This window comes from Dermacentor andersoni, chromosome 1, assembly GCF_023375885.2.
Source record: "Dermacentor andersoni chromosome 1, qqDerAnde1_hic_scaffold, whole genome shotgun sequence".
NCBI lineage: Eukaryota > Metazoa > Arthropoda > Arachnida > Ixodida > Ixodidae > Dermacentor > Dermacentor andersoni.
The window spans coordinates 83,586,389-83,598,877 of NC_092814.1; the positions used below are offsets into that span (position 1 = coordinate 83,586,389).

At 40.7% G+C, this 12,489-nt stretch overlaps 1 protein-coding gene across 1 annotated transcript in view; it reads left to right on the forward strand.

The window, feature by feature from the left end:
* RanBPM (Ran-binding protein M) overlaps positions 1-12,489 on the forward strand; it is a 59,471-nt gene that overhangs the window by 36,550 nt on the left and 10,432 nt on the right. The window contains exon 8 of the mRNA XM_050194193.3: positions 7,107-7,252. Coding sequence (XP_050050150.1) covers positions 7,107-7,252 — 146 coding nt within the window. The remainder of the gene's footprint in view (positions 1-7,106; positions 7,253-12,489) is intronic.

A 12,489-nucleotide genomic window follows, 5' to 3' on the forward strand; every position in this document is an offset into this window, starting at 1 on the left:
GTTTATCAAAGAATTCCTTCTTGGCTTTTGAAAGCGCAGTACAGAATTCTCTAGAATAAAAACAGGAACAGTGCAACACAGGATGAGCGAGTAAAGAGCACAGGACAGTACACTGACTAGCAAGCAAATGCTTTATTTGCAGAAGCAGCATATAAAGACATCATTGAATGTGACCTTAAAAACATAAAAAGAAGGATAAGCGTCAGCCAAGAAGATAATCCAGTTCTTTTGTTGAGAGCATGAGGGATGCAGAACTGACGCATGTGTCGCCACTTTTGAATATGCTAAATGCTTCAAAAATTTCCCGCTCACACTTTTCACTATATCTGCCAATTAGTTCACACTTCTTAAATATTAGGGTGCAACCACACGTGTTACAGTGGGCAGCCAGATGCTTGTATGGGTTTCCTTTTAGTGAAGCGGCATGGTCGTGCAGGTGATCATTAATGCACCTCCCCGTTTGCTCAATATAGCAACGTTTACAATCAAGCAGGATTTTATAGACGACCTGCGTTGTACAGTCAATAAAGCCGCGAACGTGATTCTTATAGCAGCTTTTGCCCGTGACAGTATCCTCCCTGTTGACTATTTTGCACAACCCACTCAGTTTATTAGGGGCATTGCACACCACCCTCACTCCTGCCTTGGCCGCAGTTTTCTTAATGTTATGGGAAACATGGTGTACATAAGGAATGATGGCAAGCCTAGATCTCGAAGGCGGGGACTGCGTAACTTGTTCTTCGGTGTTCTTTAACTCTTTTACAACGCCACCAGCAACACTGCACAACATGCTGGTCGGGTAACCTGCTGATGTTAGTCTGTTGACTTGCGCTGAAGAGCTCTGTTCAACAGAGTGCTCGCACGAGCACTTCAGAGCAGCTCGCAAACATGCCTTAGTGATGCCTCGTTTTACGAGTTTGGAGTGTGCAGACAAAAACGGGAGAAGCCCTTTCTTTGAGCGAGGCGAGTAGCTCCAGCACACGTGATGAGGTTTAAAAACAATTTCAATGTCTAAAAACCTTAAACGGTCATTAGTGGGCTCTTCCGTTGTTAATGTAAAATCCTTCATTATCTCACTGAAGGCATCAATAATTGTCTTGAAAGCTAACTGCGTGTCACAAGCGTCAACTGGATAAAATACTAAAAAGTCGTCAACAAAGCTAAATATTCTTACGGTCGTCAGCTGTAGGCAAGCGAGTAAGCCCCTGTCATAACGTGCCCACAAAATGTCGCAAAGTATGGGTGCCAAACATGAACCTATACACACTCCCTGTTTTTGAATTAAAAGCTTATTGTCATGACAAATGAATGTGGATTTTAGGTAGTAGGTGATCATTTCCTTGAAGCTGCCGACACTCGTTCCACAGGCGTTTTGTAACTTAACTACGCCGTGCTTATCGATGCAATCACCAAGTTCCTCTAAAATCAGGTTACTTGGTAACGAACAGTACAAGTCTTTGACATCAACGGAAAAGGCGCTGCAGTCCGGTGGGCACTCACTTTGCAACAAAGTACACACTTCATGTGGCTTCCGGATGAGGAAAGGGTCGTCCACTTCCAGATTTCCCCAGGATTTTTGCAGCAAAGCACCTAGAAGTCGCTGCCAGGTTCCTTGTTCCAACACAATCACACGAAAAGGGGTTTCCACCTTATATGTTTTTGCTAAGAAAAACACAGTCAATGTTATGCCCTTTGAAGTCCTCACAGAGGATGCCAGCTTGGTCAGACCCGACGAGTCGCACAGTTTGGCTGCTTCGGCCTTTACCTTTGCTGGCTTGATTTCACTTGCGTCCTTGAAGTGGCTGCTCAGGGCTTACTCAGCCTTGAGATGGTAGGTCGCTGCAGGGACGACTACGAAGCCACCTTCCTTGTCCGAAAGGAGCAGTTTCAGGCCCTCGTCCCGGAGTGAGGAAACAACAGAGGCTGCCTTTTTGCGTTCCTTGCGTCCATTGGGTCGCCCTCGAGGAAGGTAATCGACACAGTCCTTGATAACATGATCCGCTTCCTCATCCTTAGCCCTTGCAAAGGCAGCCTCTGTTGTTTCCCGGCTACCTTTGCAAATTCTGTTGGTTTCCTCCTTGACTTTCGTGTAGCTCTGCAATAATCTTCGCTAGCTGATACACCAGTCCCCTTGAGCTTATATTTCTGCACCCAGACTGCATCCCTTACTTTAGATGATGAAAACTTTATGATAATTGGTCTAGTCTTTTTGTAGGTGTCGGATCCTAACCTGTGCACTCGAAAAACTTCCGAGTCGGAAATTTGTATTTTAAAATGACGAGACAAAACATCTTGAACAAGGTCTTCTGACTGAGCCCATGTCTCAGTCGGGCAGTCCGGTATTCCAAAGAACAATAGGTTATCTCGTCTGCACCTGTCTTCAAGATCATCCAGTCGAGAATTGAGTGCCTGGCCTTCCATTCTGACAGCTTCGGTGATTAGACGTCGAATGATTTGACAAAGGATTCAACCGCGGATAATCTTACTGTTAGGTTAGCGACGGTCTGTACTAAGGCCTCCTTCTTTGTCTTTAGGTCGTCAAGAGCTTCTGTGATTTCAACGTGATGGTAGTCAACTTTCTCAGAAAATTTAGTGATACCATCAAGTATTTCTTTGTTTGTAGGACCAGGGTTTAGTTCAATGTCACCACAACACGTTAAGAGCTTTGTAACTTTAGCACAAGCACTGAAAGAGCACACTTGGGCACGGTAGGAGCAGCAGGCAGACATTGCTAGTTCGCTTACAATAGAGAGAGGGGGGTTTACTAACCTGCACAAAAAGCAAGATCAGGTGTTTGAGCGACTGCATGGCTGCCACTCCACCGTGCCCACTGAAGGGGCGTAGGATTTCCAGTGCTCTGATATCTTCCTGCGTCGCTGTAGTCGCCAGCAGTGTTGTCGACCTGCTGACCATGGGAGGGATGTCCCCGTTAAAGCATGACTGATGACATGAGAATGCATTATTGAAGATCGGGGCCATCAGCAACGCTGGTGATGGACAGCCGGTAATTGCTGGCTCCGTAGGTTGTAGCCACGTGCCAGACCAAGCGATAAACTGCACAAAAAGCAAGATTGTGTTTTTGAGCGACTGCATGGCTGCTGCTCCACCATGCCCACTGAGTTTGATTTCATTACCCATCATACTGATATTCTAAGTGACTGTAATAAGATGACCGAAATAAAATTATAACAGACAACTCGCGGTGCTGTCTACTGTGGGAGGTCGTTATATTTGTTCTTTCGATTTAACAGTCATCAGCCCCACTCGCTGACCTGTGTGGAAAAAAAAAGTTAATTCTGTATGTGCTACTAGGTGTGTGCCCCGCTCTTGACCAGTCCTCCAGAATGAGTATGTGCCCCTGGGACACAGGTACAAAATCTTTTAAATGTAGCTAGATAGGTGTCATGCTTCTCTGTGCACCTGCCATCATCGTTTCCTCAACAAGTGTCATATATTGCCTTAATCCTTGTGACACCGCTATGTAGTTGCACTGTTGCGTCAGCCTGATTTGGGGCTTTCATTTTGGCATGTCTCTTTCTTTATTCATTCATTCATTCAGGAGGATTTGAAAGCATTAAAGTTATGACCTTCGTAGTGGATAAACATACCATATTTTCCGAACTATAAGTTACCCCTTTGTATAGGTCACGCACCCCCCACTTATTGTGGGTTTCATAGAAAATATTTGTATTTAAGTTGCATCAGTGTACAAGATGCACCTGTTTCAACTCGGTAGGCATGATGAAATGCGATTATGCAAGCTTGTGCATTCATCGCAACATGCCCTACTTATTCATTTCGGGGCACCAAATTTCCGTAAACATAACTTTGCGAGCCACAAATTCTTTCAAAAAGTTTTTCAACCAACATTTATTTTAGGTGCAATAGACCTAACGCTGGAGCTTATTGCACCTGTAGGACACAGTGTTAAAGTTTTATACAAGAGGCTTGCAAATATCTGATAAGGCTTTTGCATTGCTAGGCAGCAGTTATTAAGTGACCACGGTGTGTACAACTTAGTTGCAAACTGGTGATAAATAATCCCTGAACACTTCAAGGTACTCTAATAATCTCTGTTGTGCCATCATGTCTTCGTCTTCATTGGCTTCAATTTTAAGTGGGTCAAAAATAGAGCTAGATTGTATATTGGATTGGAGTGCTGCCATACGTACTAGACAGAAATAAAGGACACTTTTGATAGGTCATGGTTGTGCACTCTAACCTGTCTGCATCATTCATTTTAGTCTTGTATATTTAGCTGAGCACTTCACTTTGTTGTTCTCTTTCATCTTAAAATTGCATAAATAATTTTTTTATGGGGACCGACTACTGAACAAAATATGTTGTAAAATATTATGGGGGATGTGAAAATATTGTGCTTTATATTGATACAATGGAATGGGATGTTACTGGTTAAATGAAAAATTTTAATTGTATATTGATGCAGTGTTGTATAAAAATAGTTGATGCAGCACTGTACTGTAAAACTCTACTGTAAACTGATCCCTACGTGATCATAGCTCGTATACATAATGAAGTTATTATATGCACCATGCTTTTTTGTTTGAAAAGCATTCATGTTTTAACAGCATTTTTGCTTCTGTCAGTGCATGCTAAACTTTAAAAAAAGTTCATTTTAAAGTAACACAGCCTTTGCATTAATGAATGGAAGGGTGGAATAGCAGTGACTTTCCACTGCGGTGCATATAACTGCTATTGTGGGCATGTGAGTTTGTGAGTCTCTTTTTGTTCTGTGGTTTCCCCGTGAGCAAAGAAATCCCATCAACTCTTTGTGCTGTGAAGGAATGTCAGCACTGCCAAAAGGCGAACTGCAGTCGTATATAAAACTGTCACTTCGTTTTTATAGACACCGCTGAGAGGGGGTGAAATAGATGCAGCATAAGGCAAGTTACAGGTCATAACAAAGGCATGTGTATATTACTGTAGAAATAAATCAACAGTGCTGATCACTTTAATAAACATAAGATGGATTTTTCTTTATTTATATATATATATATATATTTTTTTTTGGCAGCATGTCGATTTTGATAAACAGAGCAGGGCTGAGGACACCAATGAAAAAGACAGACAAGAACAAGTGCTTATTTTGTTTATTTTCTCAGTCTGCATTAGTTGTCAGGACAGGTGAACAACTTGCCTTTATTATAATTTCTGACTTTTCTACTGTGTAATACATCAAACCTTTATAGTGCCCAAGTGCAAGTTTGTGCCTAAAGTTACCTAAGAAAAAGAAACTGTCCTTTACAAGCTATGGCAAAAGATGCGGATCGCACCATGCATTTTGTATTTCAACTTGGCTGTTGTCTACATCATGTGGTGCAAAAAAGTTTAAACCACTGATGATGCTGTTTACTGTATTGTATAGTGCCACACCACAGATGCATGATGGCTATGGAAGATTTCACACTTGGCTGAAGATCTTGCAGTAGTGCATTACATCATTTTTCTTTATTTAATTGCTCCAATGTAAGTTAGCCACTGCCTAACCTGTCAATTGGATAGACTTCAGCAGCCATTGAGTGTCTGCTTGCTCAGGCTCTGTGGTCACGTAATTTCAGCTCTACATATTTTTTTATTGTGGTTTGGGTTAAATATTAAGTCTGCTAATCACCTCCCTGGTGTAAGGTGGAGATAGATCGCAGCTACGGTGGCCAATACTGGACATAACATCCATTGATCCGTGAGGTCTTATTTGTTAAGGCTGTTCACTGTTCATAGAACCAAACTGTCTTGCAGCCTTTCTTTTCTACATTGAAGTTAGCAATTAAAGAGTATGAGCTTGCCAGGACAAGCTGAATAAGAAGCAAAGTGCTTTGAAAAAGACTGATAATCTTTCTGTAATGTTGTTTATGTGTACCTGCTACTGCTCTTATCAATAACCGTCGGTGCAATTGAGTTTTAACGTGGAGCTGTTAGAAGCTCGCCGGGTTTTCTTGATGTGTGCAGCCTCGCCGAGCTGAGGGAGGGAGAGCTGAGAGAGAGTTAAAGCAGAGTATAAAAATAGCATCACGCAGCATAGCGATGTGGCGAGGGTGGGTGGAGCCTAGCGGGGCAGAAGGAGCGGTGCGCATGTGAGCGAGGAGGGACGAACGCAGCCTCTTTGCGTGCTCTCTCCTGTGGCGCGCCAGGCAGGGGGGGTCAGGTGAGAAAGGAGGGACGTTCTCCGGCGGCTGCTAGGGTGCCTCGATGTCTTCCTCGCCCGCCACTTTGTACAAAGTGGAGACAACCACGGCGTCTGCTATGGTGTTGGCCATGCGAATAGTGGACGCCGTAGTAGACGCCTTTGGCGGACGCCGTAGGAATGTGTTGCTGGCACTCGTGTGTCTTGTGTGCGGTTTGGCACTACTTTACCCCAGCTCCACTGGTCTCTGGTGCTTGCGATAGCAGAGCCACGCATAAATTTTTGTGAAGGATACATTAAAATTCAGAAGGGTGGTGGTTTGGGCTAGTTGGTTTTCCATAAGTCCGTGTCGTGCAGTGCACAGCGGGACAAGGGACACAGAAAAACAAGGACAAGCCTCATTAAAATTCACCATTGTGTCTGACATTATGTATGGAGTAAAAAAGAAAGCACTTACAGTTCCCGCATGTAAGAGGTAGTTCATACGCATCTTGGTGTGCCAACTTAGGCTGAAGTCTGCCTGCATACATTGGCCACTCTCCTATACCTGTAATGGCTTCGTGATGCATGCATTTGTCACTGTATATAATGCCATTGTAGCACAAGTCTGCGCCTCCTTGTGTAGGTCATCAGCCTTTCCATAATGCTGATGTGCTTAGTTTCCACTTTAATTACCATTCCACTTTATCCACTACATCTTATTTTTGTTTCCAGTTGCACTAAGAGAAGATCACAGCTTTGCCAAACCTGCCATGTGCATATTTAATCAAGTGTTGCCTTTGTCTTTATGCTTCTTTTATCTTGTTCACATTTGGTGAATGAGTCCACGTTAAAAAAAAGCGTACAGTAAACACACCTCTGTGTTTACTGCATGCCATGGAACATTAATAAATTATAGAGAAAGCCTGACTGGCATGCCTTGACAGCCATTGCTGAGTCAAATTATTTGAATGTGCCTGTGCAGAGGTCGACCCACCAAAGCGGCAGCTCTGTGGGGGTAATCAAGCAGCTATGGAGCGTATGCTACAGTTTGGCCGTGAGCTGCATCTGATGAGTGTTCAGCTCAAGCACCAGTACGGAACAAACAAAGCCAACCGAAAGATGATCCAGGTGTGTGGCACTCGGCAGTGAACTAGCCGCTGTGGTTACTTGCAGTAGGAGCACAATCATGATCAACCACTTACCAACAATGTTGCAGCCATTATACATTGCATGTCTATTGCTCAGTTACTCTCTCGTTTTCTCATTCACACCATGTTTTCTCATTCACCAATTTATGAAGTGCTCTTTGACAATGTGAGTGTTGTGATAATTTTCCTCTGCTTGTTTGCTGCATCTAAAGGTAAATGGTTCCTAATAAAGTGCGTATCCATCCAACAAAAGGTGTCTGCTCAGGGCAAACTTAAAAAAAAAAAAATGCTTGCTTCACCCCCTTCTCTTGCAATTTCGTGTTACTAGATTGCTAAATTTAGCCATCTTTTGCTGTGTTTATTAACAGTAAATATTGTTTTGCAAACAGTGTTTTTTTTTTTCTTTTCGTTTTTGGATTATGTTAGTCCCTTTTTTGCCAGTAATACAATATGTAAATTTTTAACACTTGCTGGTGCTCCATATGTTGCAAACACACTGCATGCCTGTGTTCTCTTTAATATAAGAATTATTGTAATTGTCAAATTATTCCTCACTTTACATTGCTTCCTTTATATGCACTCCTTGAGCAAAAGCACCAGTAGTGTCTACAGTTGGGAGAGGTCAGGTTGTGTGAGCACTTTCCCTGGCCACTATTTCAAGGGCATACACTAAGGAAATTTTTATTGAGGTATGAACCCAGTATAGTACTACATGCAAAATTCCATTGAGAAAAAATAGCTACAGCAATTTGCACTTAAAGACCGCTTACTAGAAGCGCCAAGTGACAAAAAGCTAGTGAAGTGCTGCTATTGCAAAGCAGGACGTTTTGCATGAGGCAAAACAGATGCATGATGCAGGGTGATCATTTTCAAGTTTTATGGAATTTTTCAAAATCGCCTTTAGTAAATAGCATAATCCTTGTCCTTGAGCTGGTGTATTTGAAGAGGCGGACATTCCTAGCATGAGAAATCGAAACACATATTCAACTAATTAACAAGATTTCACTAATTAACATGTTAATTAATTGCGTTACATCCCATATTGCAATATACTGTTTGTAGCCGTTGAGCATGTAGGACATATCCACTTGAAATGGAATTCTGAGGCTAACACCTGTTTCAAGATATTTACCAAAGTGTGGGACGAACTACATGAGCGCCCCAGTTACCTTTGTGCTTCAATTCATAAAAGAGCATTTTGTTAAAAAAGTAAGTGGAACAACAGTGCATTTTTACGGCGAGTTTGATGGCACATACCTCAAAACTGGCAGCATTCTGGAAATTCATTCCAAATGGATATGCCTTGCCATCTCACCAGCTACAATTAGTAAATTGCAATATGTGTCGTAATGTAATTAATTCAGAAGATAATTAGTGAATGTTCGATAATTGGTTGAATAGATGTTTCAAATTCTCGTGGAAGTAATGTCCATGCTGCTGAATAATCCAGCTCAAGGACGAATTGTTTTCTGTAACAGGCTATTCTAAAAAATTAAATAAAACTTAAAAATGATCTCCCTCTATAGTTCCACAGTTCATAGTCTCACAAAAATAGAATCCTTATGACGTCTATTCTTTATTGCTTTTTGCACAGATAAATCTTTCTCTTTAGTGCCATTTCTTCAGTTGACCACTATGCAATCACATTATAATGTCACTCTATTTATTTATTTATTTAATTTATTTATGTTACCCTCAAGGCCTGAGGGCATTACAGAGGGGAATGGTAAAACGGGAAGCATAACAATTACAAATAAACAGTGTAGCATATTAGTAATTCCTAATTAAACAATGTTATGTAATGTCTTGCCTAATAGTTTGCAGCTACGACAAATAATGTAAACAAAATAGCATCTTGATAATTCCTGTTAATACAATGTTAATAGTGTCATCCTTAATCATCTGCAAGCACGGCAAATAAACCAAATAACATGTTAATAATTCCTAATTATACAATGTTAGCTAATGCCTTATGAAAGAGTTTGCTGTCGACGATAGAGACAGTTTTGCCAGGAAGTGGTTCCACTGCCGTGACGATCTGGGAAAAAGAGACTGACTGAAATTGTTCGTGCTGCCTGTTTGAAGTCTGACTTTATGGTGATGGTCGATGCGGCTCGACAGGTAATGAGACTGAAAAATGAAGTTACTGTGAAGGGACGAATGGTAATAAAATTTGTGAAACAGTGTAAAACGTGCTATTGTTCTACGAGATGCAAGTAATGGAAGAGATAGATTGTCTTTCATTGATGTTATGCTAGCGGTACGGTTGTAATTTGAAAATATGAATCGGACTGAATTATTTTGAACAAGCTCGAGTGAAGAAATAAGGTTTTCATGGTACGGGTTCCACACAGGTGATGAAAACTGGTGATGTAAGTAACCAAGCATGCATTAGCTTTACTTATTATGCACTCAGTGTGAAGGTTCCAGGTTAGATTTGCAGTTATGTGAACTCCTGAGTATTTGTATGAGTTAATAGGTTCTAGAGGAATTTTATTCAGATAGTAAGTAGGAAGGGTACCGGTGTTTCTGTGCACGCGCATAACTTTACATTTATTAATATTAAGTTCCATTAGCCAAGTGTTACACCAATCAATCACATAGTCCAAGTCAGACTGAAGAGCATTAGTGTCGTCGTTAGTAATTATTTAACGTAATTGTTTAATCACACAGTCGTCAGGAAACAAGTGAATTTTAGACGTCAACGAAGAAGGTAGGTCATTAATATAAATCTGGAAAAGTAGGGGCCCTAGTAGTGATCCCTGAGGCACACCAGAGCGAACCTCAGTCAATGATGAATCATAATTATTTGCAGTAACAAATTGCTAACGGTTAGTAAGAAAACACTCAATCCATTTCTTCAGGTTACTATCTAGGTTTAAAAGACTCAGCTTGAATAGCAGCAGTTTGTGGCAAACCTTGTCGAACGCTTTGCTAAAGTCTAAAAATATGCAGTCAGCACAGGAAGCATGACCTAAAATAGTGTTATCTATGAGTAACAGATGTTAGTTGGGTTTCACATGATAATGTTTTGTAAAAACTTTACTGAGTTGAGGTAAAAAATAAGTTTGGGTTGAGAAAGTCAACAAGATTTGTAAATATCACATGTTCAAGAAGTTTGCAACAGTTGCTCGTAAGCAAAATCAGGCGGTAATTCAGGGATGAGCTTTTGTTACCAGACTTATACAACGGAACCACCTTCCCTATTTACCATTGAGCAGGCAGAGTACAAGTGTTTATTGATCGTTGGAAAATATCAGCAAGTACTACAGAACTGAATGCATTAGTGCTTTCAAAAAATTTGCTATTAATACTATCATAATCGGGAGCTGAGTTTAAAGGCAAATCATCAATGAGCTTAGCAACAACAGAGGAATGAAGAGCTATTGGTTGCATAATGAGATAGTGGTATTGCTCTATGTATGGTGGATGAATGTTCTATGAAACGGAAAAATTATTTGTAAATGATTCATTAAGAACAATTGCACAACCATCACATGGAGTGATGTTACATGACCCATCTTTCAATTGAAGCTGATAGAGCCATCAGAAGATGGGTTAATGACGTGCCAAAGCTTCCGGACATCTGTTTTAAGCATTTTAGGTAATGTACGGGATAAGTAATTGTCTTTATCATTTTTTAGTGCAGTTAAGTACATTTGATGAGCTAAGTTATAGGTTTCCCAATATATTTTACTTGCAGATTTAGCTAAGCGATAGAGACTTTATTTTTTTTTTTTTTTTTTTTTTTCTGTTAGGCACTCTACATAAGAGTTGTATCAAGGTGTTTACGGATTAGAAATAATGACGTGATTAGGAATGTGCTTTTCAGTTAATAGACATACCTGGTCTACAAATATATCCCAATTTGACTGGACCAAACGGTTATCAAAATCAACAAAAAAAGTTGGAATAAAGACGATAGTTCATTGTTAATGTCTTCGAAGTTGGCTTTCTTGTAATCATGTATAAATCTTAACTTTTCTTCTTTTGGGATAGCAAACATTTATACCAAATGTTAGTAAGGAATGGTCACTAATACCAGGTAAGTATGTTATAGAGGAAGCTAGATCTGGACGATTAGTTAGGATTAAATTAAGCATATTTGCAGTGTTGGTTGTTGATGTAGTTGGATGAGTCACAAGTTGGGAAAATGAAAACAAGGAACACAATTCACAGAAATCTTTAGCCTGAGCAGAAGATTCCACATAAGATTAAGAAAATTAATATCACCGAGTAAGAATAATGGTGTTGTGGGAAAATGTGAAAAAATTAGGTTAATAGCATCGTGTAACTCTTCATTGAAAGTGGCAGATGACGAGGATGAGCGGTAGCAAACACCGAGGATTATCTGTATGTGACTGAGAGTTAGGCAAGCCCACGTGGTTTCAAGTTCAGGGTTAATATCTATATGAAATGATGGAATATCTTCAGAAATAGCGAGAAGGACGCCTCCTCCTTGACATGCAGATCAGTCACAGCAGTAGATAGCAAAATTTCCGAAGCCACAGAAGGTATCATAATCGCGCACATGTGCAGAAAGCCAAGTTTCTGTCAAAGCAATAAATTTTGTATCACACATGTCGATTGCCGAAGATAAAAATAAAATTTATTCACAAGGCTTCTGATATTTGTAAAAAAAATAGGCAAGTAAGGTAAAGCTGTTCGTGATGTTCAGTGTGTCCCTCTTGGGACGCACTGAACATTCTCGGTGCCCAGCTCGCAAGTTTGCGAGCATTGCGGCTGGGCACCGAGAATTCTTCACTAATTGTAACGTTGTTTTGTTTGAATTGATTGCACAGCGCAAACACTTTCTCCTATGTTTTGGAATGCAAAAATTTTTCAACTATGGGGCAACACTTGCTAGGTTGGAAAGAGCCGAGGCATTGTGCGCGATGGAGTGCGTCATCTTAAAATGTATCGCAGAATGATTTGCCAGTTGATAGTAGCTTGGTCTCGGTTTCTTGCCATGATTCTTTGGTGTCAGGGATACCGTGAAATATTAGTTTCTCATGGCGCGATCGGTCTTCAAAGTCAACGAGGCGTAAGTCAAGCGCTTCCAAACGACAGGTCGTACTGTTTACCTTGACATGCATGCCTGAGATTTCTTTGGTTATGAGGTAGACGTTTTTTAATTTTTCTTCGAGTACATCTAAGCGATTTTGGAGACCAGTAATTTTTGTTTCAATGCTTTTCTGGCCATTTTTGATTGCCTTT